We start from the raw sequence: 20,200 nt of genomic DNA, 5'->3' as shown, positions 1-20,200 counted from the left end.
AAGTGGTCTGACACGGTTCTGAAGTTAGAGGCCTAGGGCCCCTCTCTCCTGGATAGGGTCTGGACATGCAAGCCAACGTTGATTTTCCCAACTCTGGATAACCATGTGCTAGGCTCTGTGCTAAATGCTTTATATATCTTTAGTTCATTTACTCTTTACAGCAACCCTGTGACTAGGTACAATTCCTATCCCCATTTCTTTTGGAGGAATAGAGGCTCAGATGTTAAATAATTTGACAAAGGTTATAGCTATTAAGTTTCAGGGCTTTGAAAGCTTCAGGATTTGAAACTGGTCTGACTACATCTGCACTGTCCACCTTGGGACTCACTAGCCACATGAGAGCATTTAAAGTTGAATTAAAATGAAAACTTGAGTTCCTTAGTTGTGTTAGCCATATTTCAAGTTCGTATTGGACAGTGAAGATTTACAGACGTTTCCACTGTCGCAAGAGGTTGTGAACAGCTCCTCTAAATGGTTTTCCTTTATTCAGGTAAATCAGCGTCAGGTGGCACAGGAGCCATCCTTTGTAAGCAGGCTGTGTACATTTGTCCTCAGGTGCATTTTTATCTTAAAAGAGCAGCCTTGGCACCCAATTTTAGGGAAGCAGATCTTTCTGGAGCTCTGTAACCCCCAGAGAAGCAGCCCCAACCAACAACCTCCCTTCATAAAAGCCCCATTTTCCTACCTGATCCTGATTCCCTCCCTTCAAACCAGGACCCACACCCTGTAATAGAAGGACACAGAATTCAGTCATAAAATTCATTTTGTTTTATTTCAAGTGAGGCCTCATTACTGGCAAAAAGGCCAGGCAAAACACAAGTTTTGCCACACATGAGCATTTCTGAGGACAGCCTTTTAAATACAACAACTTTAAAATGAGCCTGTAAGTTAAAGGGGAAGGCAGCGAGGGACAGAAGACTGCCACTGGGTTGGCTCTGTGCACAGCTTCAGGATGGCCTTTACCCCTTAACCACTAGGGAAATTACAGGGATTAAGAGGAAAGGACAGGACAGAGGTAACTGCAAGACACTAAAAACAGAACAAAACCGAAACCCCAAAACTTTTTAAAGATGACAAACCAGCACCCAGACCTGAAAGATCTCTGTAAACCAGCGGGAGAAACTGACTTCCCAACCAGGAGGAGACCATGCCTGTGTGGTGGGCTCCAGCAGGCGCACTGCTTGGAGAAGCAGCCCAGTCTAGTAGTGTGGTAGACACAATGGGGAGGGGAGCAACAGTCCTAGCAGGGAGCTACCAGTCTCCGTTTGCGGATACATGCCCAAATCCACTCCGGGGAGACCTGCTGGGCCTCAGAGTTCTTGTCCCTGCTACCTAGCACATGTGTGGCTGAGGCCATGTCAAATTCCTGCACCAGGTCCCCATCGAATGCCACAAAGTAGCGTCTGAGACGGCTGAAGTCTGGTGTGGAGGGCGGCAGGTAGAGCCGTACCCCAGTGAAGATGTCCAGCAGCACCTGCAAAGGCACAAGAGTCAGGGTAGGGTCAGAGGTGGGGTCAGACCTGTGCTGGGGGCAGATGGGTCTCTACCTAGGCCATGGAGTAAGGTCTGAACAGGAGCCAGAGACCAGGGGCCTAGGGGTCAGAGTTTATCAGAGAAAAGGCACAGTCATCAAAACCCCCATCCTCCAGATTACAGTCTATCCCTGCCTCAAGGAAAAAGGGAGAGGGATGGGTCCCAACACTGGGGACCTAGAGGAGGGAAAAGTATGGTCTCCAGGAGCCATCCTAGTGGGCAAGTCCAGGGGCTATCCGACTAATGTCGCTCATCAAAGTCCACTGTGCACAACAGCCAGGCCAAGGGGCCAGGAGCCCTTCTCATTACTGTGGATGGATTCAGTGGCTTCAGGTAGGGAAAAGATAGGGAAGGTTCCACAGGTCTCCTGGGGACTGGGCTCAAGGCTTGTCCTTACTCTCAGCTCGTGGGGCTGTGGGGATGCGATCACACCCTGTGGTGATTGCATGTGTACTTCTCTATCTGCCCTCTGGGCCACCAGCTCCACTGGGGTTGTGCTTACTCATTAGCCTCAGTAGGGAGTACAAAAGGGAAAAGGCTCCTTAGGCGGGAGGACAGTCACCCAGCCAGTGCCTGTCCCCCCTCGCTGGCTGGCCCTGCTCCGACCCTGAGCACAAAGGCCCTCTGCTGCATGCCCACACCCAGACTGGGCTCTCCCTGCTGCCTCTCCTGGCTAGGCCGGGCTGTTCTATCTCCTGCCCGCTGGCACAGCTCTCCTTCCTCTCTGCTGGCTGGCTGGCTGGCCGCCTCTGCAAGGCAACAAGAGGGCACAGATGGAGCAGTGGCACTGCTGGTCATGCCCAGGAAGAGGAGCAGCTGCCAGAGGGGTGGGGGCTTGGCCCCCTACTCCCCGAAACACCTCTGCTCGTCTCTTGGAGTTCAGTGCAAAGGGTTGGGAACACGAGGCCCTGGGCCAAACCAGCCCCCCACTGCTGTTCATGCCCTCACCTTTGCTTGGCAGGGGGTCTCATCGGGAGCCTTCCGCTTTTCCCCGACTCTCCAGGAAGAAGACTTCATAGTCGGCCTGCCACCTGCAGGAAAGATAAGAGTAAGAAGAGGGGAGGGGAAGCTCATAATGGCCCCTGAAGACAGGGCAGCAAAGAGAAGGGCTGGGCTCCTTCTGTGCGACGAGCATGGGTAAGACATGAGTTCAGAGGTGGCTTATCCCTGGGTCAGACGGGCTCTCCCCGGGTCCTGATACTCAGGTTTACTGAGCAGATGGGGGACGCCCAGCAGAACGGTTTCTGGCCCAGGGCTGAATACATACCAGGAATGCAATCAACATCAGTTGCAGTAGAATTAAGGGATCTCAGAGCTGGAATGTAAGGGGTCCCTGTCTTTCGATCCCTGCCCTCACACCATGCTCTTCATCATCCGAGCCTCTGCTTTCTCCTTACCGCCTTTGTTGTTGGGGCTACTCAGCTTCCCTCCTGCCTTCTTGACTTTGGGGGAGGCTCCAGAGGCTTTGCAAGACACAGCAGGCCCAGAGTTGCCCTCATTCTGGCCGCTGCTGCCCCCTGCAGAGGAGCTCCCCTCATCTCCAGCCACTACAGTGAAGTCTGCCTTCTCCTTGGACAGCTGGTACAGCTTCTGAGGAAGGGGAGAGAACGTCAAGTGTACCCTTCCCTTCCAGCCACAGGCCCCAGAGGCTGGCTGTGTGGTGGGTCAGGCATGTGTTTGGGAAACCAAAAGGGGAAAAGAGGGAAGAAAGGCAACGAGCAGGGAAAAGAAGCAGGCTTCCCTGGTGCTTTCCTATACTTTGTCCCTGTTCCTGGAGTAACCAGTGCAAACCACTGTGCTCTGGGCCCAGCTCTTAGCAGAACACTGAGACTGTGCCCTGGGACCGAGCCTTCCACAGGAAGCTGGGAGAGCAGGAGTCTCCCTCTCCAGGACCCAGGGCTGCCCAGTGGCTTGGGGAAGGCAAGGTTCTCTACTGGGAAATGTGGGTGGGGGCCTCATGCCTCGGCTCCTGGCCCTGCAACAGTTTGGTCTAACTGCCCTCCTTGCCCTGTCTCAGTGGAATGGGGGAAAGAAGACAGGACATGTGAACAGACCAAATGCCCACAGAGCCAAGGCCGGGTAGTGGGGCAGAAGACACATGCAGCCAAAGAGCTGGTACCTTAAGCTGGGGAAGGTTAGTTGCAGATTTCCAGTCTTTATCATCACGAATTCGGGTGCAGCGAGGGAATCGGATGGAGATCCCATCAGCTGTGTGTGCCTCAGATTTGGAGAATTCAGCCCCTGTGATCTCCCACACGGCAGCTTTCTGTAAGTAGTTAAGTCAGGTCACTCAGTGGTTATGAAGAAAACATCTCCCAACCAACTAGAGGCAACACAGAACACTTAAAACCACCACCCACGCACTGGCTAACAGGTGAAACAGGGCTGTGGTTCTGCTGCTGCTGACCCTATTATGACCTTAGGAACATCCTTTCTCTTCTGAGCCTTGGTTTCTCCATCAGTACAAGGGACCGGCCAGGTCACTTTTAGAGCAGACCCGCTGTGGCTAGGGGATAGGCAGTTACTTCCCTTTCTCTACTGAGGAAACCTTAGTGCTAAAGGGCTGTCCCTGTGCCTGTCACTCAGCAACAGTCCAGATCCTATCTGGATGGACCATCAGTGAGGGTGAGATGGTGTCTGTGGCAGCAGAGAACCTGTGCATTCTGTGGACCAGAGGACCCCAGGCCACTAGCTGATACCTTTGGGTCTGGGACTATGAAGTCAGGATAGTAGATCTTATTGATTTTCAGCCAGCTGGGTATCTTGCTGGGATCCTGGAAGAGAAAAGACACGGTTCCCAGGCTGTTCCCAAGCGAAAACAAGACTTAAAACGCCTCTTGGTCATGGGCTTGGGAAGAGGGGGACTGTTCACGAAAGGCTAACCCTCACCTCGTGGAATGCACCCTGCCCAGAGGGCATGTTGGCCAGTTTCCACAAGTAGGCACTTAGAGACTTTTGAGGGTTGCTCCCTGGCCAAGCAGCAAGCAGCTCTCCTTTCCACGGAGAGGAACATTACCTGCATTCCCAAGATGCAGCCTGTCTCGGCAATGCCAGCTGGTCTGGGGGCCAGGCCAACCAGGCCCCTTCCTCACCTTGCTGATCTTCACCATGTCCAGTTCTCTCTGCAGGCGGGCAAGCGTCGCATCATCATGGCCTCCTGAACACTTGGTGACTGTGCACCACTTCTGGGTGCTCGGGTCATGGCAGCCCATGAGGAAGATAGACATCATGCCGCCTGGGAGGGGGATGAGCTAAGTTGTGGGAGGAGGGAGCCTCTGCCAACCCCCCGTGCCCAGGGAGAGGTAGCCTGCTGGAGAGGAAAGAGCCTGGGCCTTGACATCAGAGTGCAGAGTTCACCTCTGGGATCTACCTGTTACTAGCGGTGTAAGTTTAACCTTAATGAGCCCCAATTTTCTCTTCAGTAACTTAGGGATGATCATACGTAACCTTGGCCTCTCGTGAGGAATAAGAGGAACTGAATAGTGATATTCAGGCACATAGCAGATGGCCTGAAAATACAGCTCTCCACTGAACCGCTCAGGGACTGGGGTGCTGACCCCCACAGTCAAAAAAACCATGAGTAACTTTCGACTCCCCCAAAACTTTACTAATAGTCTGTTGACTTTATGGTAGCAAATGATAAAATAGATTATCTATACACATTTTATGCAGTCATGACATACCTAACTCAATTTTTTCAATTTCTGAGCTACATGGTTCATGTTTTTTCGAATTGTTACAAATCTCAAAAAAAGTTTCCAATATATTTATTGAAAAAAATCTGCATATAAGTGGACCTGCACAGTTCAAACCCATGTTATTCGTGGGTCAACTGTACTAGTTCCTCAGATCCCAGCTTCCCCTCCAGTCAGGAGCTACTCTTCCCGAGGAGAAACCTGCCAGGCCCTGAAGGACTAGCAGGTCATGAGCTTCTCGGTGCTGCACCAGCACGGGGTGTTCTTGCCTGTCCTCTTGCTGCCTAAGTGTGTAGCTCTCAAATGTCCCTGCCTAACTGAGGTGACATGGGCCGGGTTGGGCCCCCAATCCCAGAACTTTGGAAGACACAACTGGCCATGCTGGGAGATCAAGCCTGTAAAAAGGCCAGCCTGTATGTTGAGTGGTGCTGTCTAAAGAAGTACCATCCCAAAGGCCAGAAGGCCATCCCGACCTTTGCTTCCTTGTCCATAAAAGGCTCCAAGGACCACCAGGTCAGCTGTGTCCGCCATGGCCCCTTCGTTCAAATAGTCTTTCTTCACTTTTAGCCAGTGCCGCTTCCCAGGCTCGTATGTACCCTGAGGGGAAGCAAGAGAGAGACCACAAACTAGAATGGGACCTCCGTAAGGGTGGGATCTACCTCTTCACATGATGTACCCCATCTATCACAGTGCACTGGGCGAGAACCCTCAGGCGTCAGCCTCTGCAGGAGACGGGCAAACTCACCCAACAGACGCAGAACACAGCTGGCCAAACCTTGGAAAGGCGCCCCTCAGCACCCGCTCCCAACCACCCCAAACCGCCACCACCATCTCCTGGCCAGGGCTGGAAAGGCTCACGGGAGGACTAAGAGTCCACAGGAGAAAGCAAAGGATGGGACCATCTCACCTTCACATCCTTCAGCACCAGCCCTTCCAACCCCTCTCGGATCACCCGGTTTATCATACCAGCCAAGTCGGCAGCTCTCTGAAGGATAACAGGAGAGAGGTTGAGGCTGGTGTGAGAAGAGAGTGCCATGGGAGTGAGGTGGAAAGTTGTCCATTTTGCACACCACTAAGGTGCCAGCTGGAAGCTTCCAGACTTGAACACAAGGAACAAAGGGCTCACAAAGTAGGGACTCTCCGAACCAATGAGCTGCTATGGCTTTGAGACACAGGGAGTCCATCTGGGAAGATGTTTCCCTCCTAGGTGGAGACTAGTGGACATCCTTTGTGCACCAGCAACCCCAAAATAAAATGAAGACTCATTCTCCCAGTCACATCTGACCGGAGGGGTTTTTGCTCTGCTTTCAAACCACTAGGATGCTGCCTAGAGTGGGGTCTTTGCTCACCTTGACTTGCTTCATTTCTGAGAACATGATCCGATTGGGAATTTCAACCATATTATCATGAAGAAGCTTCCGCCGCTCACACAGAGGCCTTAGGGGACAAGACAGCTGTGGTCAGGTGAGGATCCTCCCACCCCATCAGCAGTTCTCAGAGGGAGGGACACAACTGTTGTTCCGTGAGAGGGCTGCCACAGCACAAAGCCCTGTGCCTGATGCTGCTGCCTGCCAAGGGCCCCATCATGGCTCTGGCACAGAGCACCTTCACCGCCAGACGATGTTGCTGCTGCATCAAGCCCAAGAGAACTGGCCTCTAGCCGAGACTGCATAAATTCTGGTCCCACTTGAAAAATGACTGCACCCTGTCACCCCAGGTCCAAGGCTGGCTGGCTGAAAGGCCTCAAGACCTAAGGCCCAAACGCCAACTCCTGCCCACAACAATTCTTTCTTTCACGTCCTTCACCTTCCATACTCAGACACATGGGCCAGTGTGTGTTTCGAGAAGCAGGGATGCATTTCCCCGGTGGAAGGGGCCAGTACTGCCTGAAACTTGGCCCCAAGAATTTGGATGCAGGTAAGTCAGGATTTCTACTTCTCCCTAAGATGGTCCCACCTACAGTCCCCCTACAATCATGTGCTTTCTGTTTGTCTCTTCCAAAATTAAAAGCTCTGACCTGAAAACCATCTGCCTTTTGCCTCATGGGTGCTGTTGAAGAAATAAACTGGAACTCTCCTGAGTTCATATTCTGTTTCCTGTCAACAGCCCATTTTGCCGGAGCAGAGAATTTCTGTGGGGGTTTTGGGTTTCCTCTCTGCCTTAAGCTCTCAGCACATCGGCTCTTCCTGACGCTGCATGAGGAGCGACTGTGAAGCAAGTGCGCTGCCTCTCAGCCCTCCTGCCCTGCCCCTGGGCGCCAGGAGGTACATGCTCAGGCCCTCCCCTCCTCTCCTCCTCAATCTCACCCCCACCCTCCCCACCCGGGGACTGGAAACAGATTCCTCACCTGTCCATCAAGCTGACATCATTGAAGTAGATACAATCAAAAACAAACAGGCAGACATTAGCATCCTGGAAGGCAGCTTTCTGTAAGGGAAAATGAGTCTGTAGGTGCATGAGGGACAAAAATAAGGGCATGAAAAATGGGGAGTATCAGTCCATTTCTGAAGAACCCTCTGAAGCACCTGATTTTAAAAAGTCCTATTTGTGTTTTGAAGCCCTTGGGCCTTAAGGGCAGTTAGCAGGTGGTCCTGAAGGAAAACCAACCCAATTTTAAGTTAGTTCCCAATACTAGCTCCTTTTGTGCAAAAACTTGGCTAAATTCAGAAACAGTTTAGAAACAAAGAACAAGCCCAACTCTGAGGTGATAAACTCCTCCCATTCAGACCTACAACATACACGTATATGCACGTGCGCACTCATTCTCACACATTTGGCCCTAAGCCAGTACCTTGTGCACTCCCAGAGTCCCAAAGGGCAGTGGTTTGCCTATCTTGTTGTCGATCAGGAGCACCTCAGAGTCCAAGATCATGCTGTAGCCCCCAGGGAAAGCCTGGGGGATGTAGTCCTTAAAGTGGGCCACCTGAAGGCAGAAAGGCCATTTAGGTGAGGGAGGAATGGGTGGCAGGGACCTAAAGTTGAGCCACGGAAAGCAAAACCCAGGCCCCAGAAGGAACAAAGAACACACACACGGGGAAGCCCAGCTACTGTGCAAACACTCAGACCTAAGCCTCATCAGCCTCCCAGACAAGAGGAGGAGGGAGGGTATGTTTCAGGGCCTCTGTCCGGACCCGAAGAGGCCGGCCCATGCCGAATCACTTCCTGTGGGCTGCAGAGAAGGAGAGGTTGAGGAAAAGGAAAAACCAGAGTGAGTATGTGGGGAAGCAAGTGGGGACAACCACGGGAGGGAGGGAGGACAGGCAGGACGCAAGAAGGTCTGTGGGGGAGAACAAACTGGCTGGGAAAAAAGATGGACAGAAAACATGAACCCTGGTAGGAGCGCAGCGAGGCAATGTGAGGACAGTCTTCTGAGTGGGAGCTCTGAACCCACGGCCATCTTCAAAATGAGCAAGAAAGGATGTTTGGAATTAGATTTTTTTCCTGTTCAAGGCAAAACCCTAGTCTCTGACGGTCCTGGACAGGGAGAGGCTGGATTGTAGCCTGCAGCAGCTCCTGCCAAGTGATGGCAGCAGGGAGGTTTGGAGAGCATGACTGCGGCCAGCTCCCGAGCAGGGTGCACGGGCCATCATTATCTGCGATGCTTGGAGCAGGGCAAGGAAAGGCCTGCACAGCCATCCTGCTCTGCTTCAATCCCTGACCAGCCCTTCACAAACCAAAAGCACAGAAGAGACAAGGGGTGAATCAAGCTTTGGTGAGGAGAGCAAGGAAAAGTTCTCTAAAGCTGGAAAGCTGTGCTCAGACTTCTTCCTGGGAACCAGGAAGTGCCCACTGGACAACCTTACCAGGAACAGGTCCGCGGTGGCATCACTGTGACCCTCTGAGCAAGTGAGCCTGCTCCATGGGGAGCCACAGCTTACTTGCCTCTGGGGCACCTGAAACAAACCTGAGCCACTGGAAATGTCCCCTTCACCCCGGGGGCTCTGAAAAACGGAGTCTGAGCTAGGAAAGAAGAGGTAGGACAGAAAGTCCGTCTGCAGCCACATATTCTAGCTGCTTTTCCCAGAAGACACCCCCAAAGTCTCACAGAGGCCCTGGGAGTTGAGAAGGGCTGAGGAGCAAGGTTATCAACGCCCCCTAATTAAGGGCAGGAGTCTGGGCTCCCAGCTGTCCCCATGGCATTATGGTTACATCAGAAAGTAAGCTTCTGGAGGACTAGAACTTCTGTCCATTTTTTTAAAACTACAGTATGTCCACTACCTCAAACAGTGCCTTGCACAAGGTAAGCACCTGAGAAACGTTTGTTAAATTCCTGAATGACAGCCCAACAGCCCTCTGTACCGAGTTGTAATTTAGCTTGGTGGGGGTGGGAGGGAGCACAGAAGACACAGAAACACCAAGGATAAGCACTATAAGGTACTTCTGGGTGAGCTTGCTGTCCCAACGTCACTGTGGGCAAGGGAAGCATTCCTGCCCGTCCCCTCTGTGCTGCCTAACCCACATCTGGGCTCTTGGGCCAGCCCTACGGAGCAGCCACTCACTGGGAGAAGACTCTAAAAATGAATAGATGAATTTATCCAACAAATACAAAACAAACCTATTGCATACCAGCACTGGAATGGCTAGGGGCCTCTGGCCTTGAGGTTCTCAGAGGCAGGAAGGGAACGAGTCCTGGCAGAAGGGAAGCGACCCATACCTTGTGAGGCAGGACAGGCTTGAGACTGCGGCTGAAGTAGCTGAAGTGGTCCCCATTCTTATGCACCTGAACTCGCTCTCCATCATACTTGATCTCAGAGAACATGCCATTAGGACATTTCTTCATTGCGTACTCGATGGACTTGCAGGCCTCGGCCTTGGGGCAGGGAAAGAAAACCCTGGACACTTAAGAGGTGCTCTTCCAGTGAGGGGCTACTTAACAGGGACAGCCCAAGAGCCCGGGTCCTGGGGACAGACTGCCAGAGCACACCTTCAGGGCAGGTCATTGGAGAGGTGATGAGGACAGACGAGGCTAGGCAGTGTTGTATTCTGACTGTAAAAGCATCACCAGTGTTGACACAGGAGCTCGCAATTTGAGGAATATGAATGCAGTTCATTGTAAAGCAAATAAAATTCCACTGAAGTAGAATTTCATTTTTTTCTCAATAATTTAGGATCTTGCAGGGCCTCTGGCTTATTATTATAGCACATCATTTATCTCAGCAAAAGAGGCACACAGAAGTTAGATTAAAGAGTGCAGGTGACAGGCTAGTGGTGATCAAGGATCCCTGAGACAGGACATGACAGGAGTGCTTATTCACATACTTACACCATCTGGATGCAAGAACAATGGCTACGATTTTGGGGTATTTATGTGCGGCAGATCATATACATAATTTCATTCCATCCTTGATATGATATCTTATATGATAGATATTGTTTTCATTTTATGGGTGAGAAAACTGAGGTTCAAAGAGATTAAGTACTTACTTACGGTGACACAGCTAGTACATGGCAGGAAGGGGGTTTGAATCTAGGCCCAACTCTAAAGCCTATGTGGTCAACCACCAAGCTACATAGCCCATGCCACTCTTCAAATGAAGGGTTGTAGAACAGACTCCAGGAAGAATTCTTATAACAGTCACCTACTACAGGTGGCTCGGGTCCTGTCCCTGGGATGGAGAAGTCATTATTTTGGTGCTGGCCATTGCACATTCCTAGGAGGGAGAGAACACATCCCCATCCCAAACCCAGGACCCTACAGCAGCAAGGCTTTAGTTTAACACATAAGACGGTTGCATACAAAGCACTGGATACCACTGAAACAACCCATAGGCTCTCACAGTAGGCATGGAAGCATGCACGGAGTGTCCTGCTATGTAGGAAAACCAACGCCAAATGTAAATCTCACTTATAAAATGAGAAAATAATCAGAACTGGTCTTCATTCCTTAAACTCCCGCTTTCCAGAAGAGGAGACCCAAGTCATAGGAAGCCTGGCTCTGCCACCAACTACCAGAGCACTTTGGGGCAGGTCACAGAACCCCAGGAGTTACCCATCACACCCACCTGTCTTTAGGAAAGATGACAGATAAGCCATTCTAGAAGTTCCTGCAAAGTTTCAGATGTCATTCACGCAAGGAAACCAAAGGCCGAGAGAGGCTAGGTAACTCATCTAAGATTCTACAGCTTACTGGGGGGAGACCTGGGCCTAGAGTTCAGGAATTTCCACTATATCATTCTATCTTTTCCTTTGCCTCTACTCTTCCACTGAGAAACAACCCTCTGCATCTGTGTTCTTCCTTCCTCAAACTCCTTCAGTCAACTGCAAGGGCTCTCAGCACTCATACCCTACCAGATCTCACGTGGAAGGATGGGATGCTTGGAACAGAGTGGAAAGCAGGCCCAGAGCAGCATCCTTACCAGCATGGGCTGCACTGGGGTCATCAGCGCGGCCTGGACGCTCAAAGCTCGTCTCCGACCTGGCTCCTTCTCCACCTCCTGCTCATTACGGAGGACGCGCTCCACCACGTCCTGTAGGTCACGCGAGGCTTTGAAGGCTTCATAGGCATTGGGGTCAAGGGCATCTAACCTGCCAAGGCAGACAGAAACAAGGAAACAAAAACCACCGATTTTTACTTTATTTCTTGGATAGCAGTCTGTCCTCAGAGAGGCAGAATCCCAATATATGGGGAATGGGTTACGTTGTATTAGAGAAAGCTCTTGGAAAACTCAGCTCTTTTGAGATACTGTGCCTACATGGATGACACCTTAGCAAAGAGGGGGCTGGAGTGAATAAGCAATTCATACTATACTTACTGAACATATTCTGTATTTTCAATTGTAACAACCTGTGAGAAGGGTATTGCTTCCCCCATTTTACATGAGAAACAGAAGCTGTGTGAGGTCAAGTGACAGGTCCCAAGAAAGGAAGGGAGAATCAGAATTTAAATCCAGATCAGGACCCCAAGGTCTTGATACCAGCTGGCAATAAAGGCTGTTGGCAGCTACAGCTGTCAGAGGAGCTGGTACTTACACATGTTTTGCACCTGAGTTCATCTTCAGATCATGTTTGATCAACCTGATGATGCACTTAAGGTCATTGGCTGTACACCTAGGGGGATGAGGCACATTCAACTTGGTCTCTGAAGAGCTCTGGACCCCCACACCTTCCTTCCCCAAGTGCATCCCCATGGGCAGTTCCCCCACCTGGAGGCAATGTCCTGTAGGGCCTGTTGCTGCTCATCCTCCCTGGTGAGTTTGGAGAGCTGCAGGAGGAATTCATCCACCTCCTGGATGGTAAGGAGGCTCTTGGCAGCTGGGGGAAAAGACTTGCTCTGCTCAAAGAAGACTCGGATTGTCTCCGACACGTCTCCCTGTCTCCAAAAACCAAAATGCCACTGCTGCAACCCCCAATTGGTCAAGTGCATCATCCCCCAAGATCGCAGGACTAAAAGTGAGTCAGAGATCTAAATCATCACTTCTATCCCCAGCTCACACATACTGACCTCACTTCTCAGAGTCTAAACCACCCACAGTTCCTGGAAAGGGCAGCTCTATCCACCCCAGGATCTGGGCACCTGCCCTAGCTGAGAAGAGAAACAAGGACTGATCCAGGGCTGAGCCAATGTGATTCATTAGGATGTGAACTGATAGATAAACACAGTCATCAGCTAAAAGGGGTGCTTAGAGACTTTCCAAGGTGCCAAGGCTGGGCTCATGAATGAACCAAAGCAGAATGGTGAGCCCAAGTCACAGGGGGTAAAAGCAAGAAAAATCAGTGTCCAGAATGAGAGCCCGAGAGACAGCAAGAAGTCTCAAATCCTGACCCTCGAGTTCTAGGCCTCCTGTGGTTCAGCAGTATGATTCCAGTCCTCAGAACCTTGTGAAACCAACAGCTGTAGTCTCACATTCAGCTCCTTTCATAACGGAAGCTTACTTACGTGGTTTCTGGTTTCCTAAAAGCAGTGTGCCCCAACCAGAGAAAAGAGGTTGTAGGTGCTCCTCAGTCTGGGACCCCCACCCCCAATGCCCTCCCTTTCCTCTGACCTGCTCTAGATCTCGTGCCATATCATCTGGGTTGCAGTTAAAAACGCGGCTGAAAAGCTTAACAATCTGCTTATCATTCAAGTTGTAAACACTCTTAATAACACCTGGTAGCAGCAGCTTCACTGTTAAGTACACATCACCATGGAAACCATCTGGAGACAGAAGAAAGGAACCCTTCTTGAGAAACAAGAACTTCAACAAATACATAACTTAAGGAACTGAAGAGGTGTCTACCTCGCTGCCTGTGCTGACATGGAACCCCGTGCACTTCACTCTGGCAGAAGCCACAGCGTTCGGTGCTGGAGGCTTATCTATCTGCCTCCTCTGTAGCCCCTGGATGAACTCCTGGGGGGCAGAACCATGACTTTCACTTCAGTGTCCCCAGAAATGACATTATAGATACTCAGTGATGACTTTTTACATGAAAGAAAAGTTGGAAGATTCTATTCCAAGCTTCCAAGCTGTGCACATGGTTCACAAAAACTTAACATGCAGGATAGTGAATTTTCCTCTTGGTCAAATGGGATAGGTTTTTCTGGCCTCCTGAAGGCAGATAAGGGCCAAAGAAAGATGCCAATGTGTTCTGAAAGGAACTGGCTAAATACTTTGTGGGGCCCAGGTTAAAATAAAAATGGGCTCTTTGTTCAAAATTATTAAAAAGGCAGTAACACAGCATTAAACCAAGCATGGGACCCCATGCAACTGTACAGTTCACATGCTCATGAAGGTGGCATGGTTCTGAGCTCCTTGGATGAAAAGACCGTCCAGGATGCTCTAGGCCCCACCTCCTGCTGAGCCTTTCCGAAGGAAATCCTGGATGATCTGGGTCTTTGTATTGTAGCTAGGATTTTCAGCAACCATGGCACACAACTTCCGAAACTCGCGCAGGAGACAATCCTTGTGCTTGGGGTCACATTTGCTTGAGGACAGACTTGCCTTAGGGATAGGGCTTGAGTGAGTTTCCCCAGAGTTATTGGGCTTGGCTGGTGGAGAAACCAAAAGGGAGAGAGAAACAGGAGAGACAATTCATTATGTCTTGTTGAGAAGTTAGAAAGGGAAAATAACATATGCTCTACTGGTACTCTGTATGGAACTTCACTTAACACCCTGTCCCACATAGCCCTACTGGGGTAGATATCATTATACTCATCTTACAGGTAAAGAAACAGTGGCCTGGGGGCATGGGGAAGGCAGTATAGCACAGAGAAGACAAGTAGTGATTCTATAGCATCTTACTACGCTGATGGACAGTGACTGTAATGGGGTATGTGGTGGGGACTTGATAATGGGGGGAATCTAATAACTACAATGTTGCTCATGTAATTGTATTAATGATACAAAAAAAAAGAGAGAAAAAGAAAGAAAGAAAGAAAGAAAAGAAAGAAAGAAGGGAAGGGAAGGGAAGGGGAGGGGAGGGGAGGGGAGGGGAGGGGAGGGAAGGGAGGGGGAGGGAAGGAAGAAAGGAAGAAGAAAGGAAGGAAGGAAGGAAGGAAGGAAGGAAGGAAGGAAGGAAGGAAGGAAGGAAGGAAGGAAGGAAGGAACAAAAGGAAGGAAAGGAAAGGAAGAAAAGGAAGGAAAGGAAGGAAAGAAAAGAAAGAAGAAAGAAAGAGAGAGAGAGAGAGAGAGAGAAAGAAGGAAGGAAGGAAGGAAGGAAGGAAGGAAGGAGGGAGGGAGGGAGGAAGGAAGGAAGGAAGGAAGGAAGGAAGAATTTTCCAAAATTCTTTCATTATCAAAAAAACAAAGTTAAAGGCAGGTTATAATAATCTCTGACAGGGAACTACTTAGGTGGGAAGAAATCTTGAGAAAACATCTTTTCTGCTTCAATAGAAATTATACAGCAAAATACTATATAAGTAGAGCATTAAAATTAGCCATTACCTGTCTCTGCTCAGATGGAAGTAAATTATTAATTAGACTAGGTAGACCAGAATTTTCATTTTTAGCGAGAGTTCCAAATAGGATACCATACTAAAAAGGAAGAACGTTAACAGCTGAAGTAGCTCTAACCTGTATTACCTGAAAAGCCAGAAAATTTCCGAGGATTGGTATTGGTGACAAATGAGGCACCTTTCACTGGAGATGTCACCTGGCCAGTGGCTGTCAGCTTAGCCTGGACAGCGGTTTTCTTCTTTGGTGTGCTTCCTGACTTAGAAGCCAGATCTGCAGACCCCAAAAGGGAAAATATCCTTCAGCGAAAGATCCCGGAAAAAGCTTCCAAGGAATTTCTCAACTGCTCTTAAGCCTTGCTTGGTAAGTTACTATGCCGTGGCATTTCCCCAGGGCAGGTTGCCAGCTGGTTGGTCCTGCTGAGTAGAAGTAGAGGGTAACAGGGTACTGGGGGACGAGTGCTCTGGGGATAAAGACCCAGTTACCCTTTACTTCTGTTAGTAACTTAAAATTTCATGAACACTCTCCACTTCTTATATGTAAGAATCTCCAGATGATTTGGGGGGAAACCAGAAATCATACCTCAAAAGACCTCAGCTCCATGGAATTGCCCCAATTTGTAGATGAACAAGGAAGTAAAACAAAGATGAGTAACAGAGCACATTGGTTTGGCCGAGGCAGGAGAGCTTCCACCTACTGATATTGGAGCAGTGAGACAGTTTGCCTACCCTGCACTCCTCTACCTCTGAATGAGGTGGGTCAAGAGGTAACAAAGGTGAGGCCAATGGCTAAGGGCAGGGCAAGCTAGGGAACATGAAGGAGTCTTCAAGAAACAGAGTAGTTTTTCCCTCCTGGAAGTCTTTTTTCCTCTCAAAGAACAAGGATACCCATTTTTCGAGCCACTGTTAAAAGTCCTCCTACAATGACTAGAACTATACTTAATTGAAGATATATTACTTTAAAGATGAAGATATTGAGGGTTATGATTAATTAATTGGATTTGGTGATATCAATGTAAGATTCCTAAAATATGCATGTATATGAGCATATATATGTATCTGTGTATGCACTTATGTGTTTTGTGTATATACATTACACATGTCCTCATGGACACACAGTATCTGGATTTTGGTCTCGAATGCCATCTCCCCTAATGGGGACCAGTGCTCCTCAGAAATGGCTGAGTCCAGGGCTAGGGATAGATCCACACAAAGCAAGCCTAAAAGCCTACTATTATGCCAGACATACCTTAAAGCATTTTTTTTTAATGATGAGAGCATGTAGGACACAGAAACCAGCTCAAAGGGGCTCCCGACTGGCCAAATATGATACGATTAAGTACCAAATTAATCAAGTACAGTACAATTATAAACCATCAGGAGAAAGTACTCTATGAGTCCACACAGATAAATTGGTAGGTAAAAGGGGGGGGGTGGTGGAAGGTACTCGATTCTTCAAAAAATGTCAAAAATATTCTTCAAAAAAGTATGATGGAAAGACTACAAAAATGTTCTAGATTAAAGGAGGCCAAAGAGACATGCAAAACCTGATTCTAAATTGGGATTCTGGAGGGGGAAAACTATAAAAGATATTATTTGATCAATTGACAAAACTATAATAAAGTAAAGTATATCAAGGGTTAATTTGCTGAAGTTGATAGATGCACTACAGTAATACAGTAAGAGAATAGTCTTATTCTTAAAATGTACATATTGAAGTACTTAAAACCAAGGGTCATGATGTATGCAACTTACTTTCAAATGGTTGAGGAAGAAAACTGTACGTGGGTGTAGAAGGAGAAAGTGTGTGCACCAATGAACACAAATGATAAGAACAAAATGTTAACAGACAAATCTGGGTAAAAGGGGTAGGAGTGTTTTTTATGCTGTTTTAATCTTGTCACTCTTCTGTGAGGTTGAAATTATTTCCAAATAAAAAGAGGGAGGGAGGGAGGGAGGGATGGAGGAAGGAAGGATGGAAAAAAGGAAGAAGGAAAAAAATAGGACTCTACTCTCCTTATCCCTTTTTCTCTCAGCACCAGTGAGATGAGAAAGCAGTATTCTCTACTCCACCTGCAATGTGCTGGCTTATCTGTTCCTTCTCGTTATCTTCCAGCTCTTCCCAGCCTTCCAGCTCTGCGAGGTCCTCAATTTTTTTTGTGGTGGCCCGGGCCCGCTCTAGTTTCTCAAACATACATTTAATGTGGTACCACTCTTTCATATCGCCCCCGGACTCGGAGAAGGGATTGGGCACCACTTTGCCGATTCGGCAGACACCCTTCACAATCTTTTCCTTGCATTTTTTACAGCCAGCTGTGCCACGCTTGGCATAGTCCACACAGAACCGTTGTTCAGCCATCTCACAGGGGCCACTGCAGAGTCCAACATGCGACCCTGGCAAGAAAACAAGGCAAGTGGCACCCGGTCTTAGACTGCCATCCTGGAATGACAGAGCAGGCTTTCTTCTCTGGAGGGGGCAGCACCCATAAAGCAGATCTGTTTCTGACCACTGGCGGAGTTGTCTTAGGCCAGGCCAATGATGTTGCTCTTTTCGGCTGAGCGCACGGAGGACTGGCGGGAAGAGGGTCTTGAAAGTCAAAGTCATATAGCTGCATGAAAAGGGTGAGAGGCAGACCAGGTGAGAGAAAAACAAGGAGCTAGGCTTCCAATTTCCTCAAAAGCCAAAGTCCTAACACAGCCCATACGAACTGATCAAACACTTCCCAAAGTATTAGAGATCTACTGCCTACAGGATGAAGAAGAGTTCCAACAGAGGAAAATTCAGTTTGTGAAAGGGCATTCAGTTATCTAACATTCAAATGTTTATCTAGCAAATCACAATTAAGAGACTCCAAATGACATAAGAGCTTTTAATGGATGATGGTCCTTCAGTATTATAAGATCCTGAAGTTTCCTTTTAATAACCAAGAAAAATTATGTTCATGAAGTTTTAAATGTGAAGTGTAACATGTCATGCTCAGAAAATAATTAGGCCACCATAAGGATTTTTTATTCAATCAGAAGCCCTATTTCATGAGGCAATGAAACAGAGCCTAGAACCAGACTGCTTGGGTTCAAATCCTGACTTCTTAGCTGTGTAAGCCGTGTAGGTTACTTAACCTCTCCATTCCTTAATTTCCTCAACTGTAAAATACAGACAATAACAGCACCTAACTCAAGGGGTTGTCTTGAATAAACCCCTTAGACTAGAGCTGGGAACACAGCAGGGGCTCTGTAAATGTTAGCTCTTCCTATAACCAGTGAAACAGTTATCCTTTAAGCAGAGGCTCCCTATGTGCAATTAGTCTGTTAATAATACAGCAACTTGAATCAGGGAATGCTGAAGTAACAGGGCAGCAAGGATCAAAGGAGCTGATAAATCCGTCCAAATGGAAGCAGGGACAGTATCTACATGGTATCCCCCCAACTTTGTTATACTCATATTTTCTAAAATATTGTCACTGTTCTAATTTAAAATAGACTAGAAATTATTTTTAGCTTGCACACCTCTGTAGTGCAAAGTGAAATTGTTAATTGGGTTATAATGGAAAGCAGGCTTTACTTACTGTAGTGCAATATGATTCTGAGGAAATCAGGTGGCTCGGAATCAGGGATGGGAGTGTAAGAGTGACAACGCTTTAGTGACTATGTTATCTTTGAGAAATCCTTAACTCCTCTGGGTCTCAATATTCTTATTTCTAAAACTGAGAAAATAATACATACCTCGCGGTATGGCTGGAAAAATTAAAAATGAGTCCATGGATGCGCTGGTGGGAGGGACTCTGAATTCCCTGAAAATGTATATGAAATGTGCATATTCATTAATGTACAATTTTGGGGAGAAAATGATTATTTCAATGAAATTCACAAAGGCCTCTATGACCCCCAGAAGTTAAGAGCCACAGAAGTGAGGTATTTGTGAAAGTATGGCAAGCCCTTAAGAGGAGCTCAGAACGAATTAGGTTTCCACACCCTCCTCAGAGCTAATTCTAAAACATCCCAATCTCTCAATGGCGGGGGCCGACCTGAGACCACCTGTCGGCGACCTACAATCGCACGGCTGAAGGCACTGAGGCTTCGAGCCACGGGGAGACACAAAGCTGCTCGGAGGAAACCGTCTGTCCCACAGCCCCAGCGGCCGCTGCTCGGCATTTCAACAAGGGGGCCGAGAAGGAAACCGCTGAGGCCCGAACGCAGACCGGGCAGCCTCGGGCTGGTGAGCCGCACAGGGCCGGGAAGTGAAGTCCCTGCAGCCGCTCTTCCCGGAGGGCTTTCGGGCCACGCTTTCGGGAGAGTGGACAGGGGTGCTGGTCGCGTGGGCGGGGACGCCCGGGGAGGAGGCGGAGAGGCGAGCCCCTCGGTTCGGGCCGGCCGGGAACCCGGGGGCTGGGGCAGGGGACGCGCGACGGGAAGAGAGGCCCCGAACTCCCTCAGGGGCGCCCCGACTTCGGAACGGTGAGGCACGGGCCTCGGCGGGCAGGAGGACTGGCTCCCGGGCCCGGGGCCGCCACCCTCCCCGCCGCACGGCCCAGCCACGCCGCCCCTCACCTGTCTTCCCGGCTCCGGCGCGTAGAGCAGGCCTCCGACCAGGCACCTACCGGCCGCGGGCAGGAAAGACGGTTGAAACGCCTGTCTCTTTAAATCTGGGTCCTTGAGCTGACTAAAGCGCGCACGCGCAAAGGCCCAGGCCCAAACCGCTCACGAGTCCCCGCCCCCCGCCAGCCCCGTTGCCGGTGGGTCGGGCCCTACAGAGTGAGTCCCGGATCTAGGTGTCCGGGAGAGGAGGGGTGCTTTCGATTGTTCGTCACTGCAGGGGAAAGCGGAGGTGCTTGAACGTGGCGCAGCCCGGCCAGAATTTACGAGGACTTCCTGATTTGCTCTTAATGTTGGAGGTTATCTAGTCCTTAAAGATACTTGTTGAGAACTGTGTTGTCATGAGCTTGGGGAAGGCAAAGGATCGCTTCGCCCAACCCTTTTCTGTATTTCCTCTGCCTTGTGTCTCGCACGGTGCCTAGCATATAGTAAATATTATTGAATTGAAAAGAGGCACTAGATAGAAAGTGTAAAGGAGTGATGTAGTGAGTAACCCCTTGATTGTGTACCG

General features: G+C 49.3%; 2 protein-coding genes across 7 annotated transcripts in view; one reads left to right on the top strand and one right to left on the bottom strand.

Annotated features, from left to right (window-relative positions):
• Window positions 1–753: 753 nt before the first annotated feature.
• On the bottom strand, window positions 754–19,799 carry LIG3 (DNA ligase 3). 6 transcript variants are annotated; one of them, XM_073235153.1, is made up of 22 exons: window positions 19,645–19,794; window positions 18,820–18,887; window positions 17,170–17,705; window positions 15,227–15,370; window positions 13,996–14,193; window positions 13,211–13,362; window positions 12,371–12,537; window positions 12,198–12,275; window positions 11,585–11,753; window positions 9,883–10,038; window positions 8,020–8,151; window positions 7,576–7,655; window positions 6,578–6,665; window positions 6,136–6,213; window positions 5,702–5,825; window positions 4,626–4,768; window positions 4,233–4,307; window positions 3,653–3,799; window positions 2,931–3,123; window positions 2,482–2,564; window positions 2,096–2,282; window positions 754–1,474 (listed from the first exon to the last, which is right to left on the bottom strand). In XM_073235153.1, the coding sequence occupies exons 3-22, from the start codon at window positions 17,699–17,701 to the stop codon at window positions 1,359–1,361; spliced, it is 3,042 nt and encodes a 1,013-aa protein (XP_073091254.1). In that variant the 5' UTR covers window positions 17,702–17,705; window positions 18,820–18,887; window positions 19,645–19,794; the 3' UTR covers window positions 754–1,358. The 6 variants fall into 6 exon arrangements, with proteins under 6 accessions (XP_073091254.1, XP_073091258.1, XP_073091253.1 ...); XM_073235157.1 differs by having other exon boundaries at window positions 2,175–2,282; window positions 19,645–19,785; XM_073235156.1 differs by having other exon boundaries at window positions 1,238–1,474; window positions 2,036–2,282.
• Window positions 18,894–20,200, top strand: part of LOC108407723 (leucine-rich repeat-containing protein 37A-like) — a 58,073-nt gene continuing 56,766 nt past the window's right edge. Inside the window, exon 1 of the mRNA XM_073235159.1 lies at window positions 18,894–19,312. The gene's annotated coding sequence lies outside the window, so the exon portion shown is untranslated. The remainder of the gene's footprint in view (window positions 19,313–20,200) is intronic.

The sequence above is a fragment of the Manis javanica genome, chromosome 4, assembly GCF_040802235.1.
Source record: "Manis javanica isolate MJ-LG chromosome 4, MJ_LKY, whole genome shotgun sequence".
Classification (NCBI taxonomy): domain Eukaryota; kingdom Metazoa; phylum Chordata; class Mammalia; order Pholidota; family Manidae; genus Manis; species Manis javanica.
The sequence above is the reverse complement of the archived record's forward strand: the minus strand, read 5'-3'. Positions and strand labels throughout refer to the sequence as shown.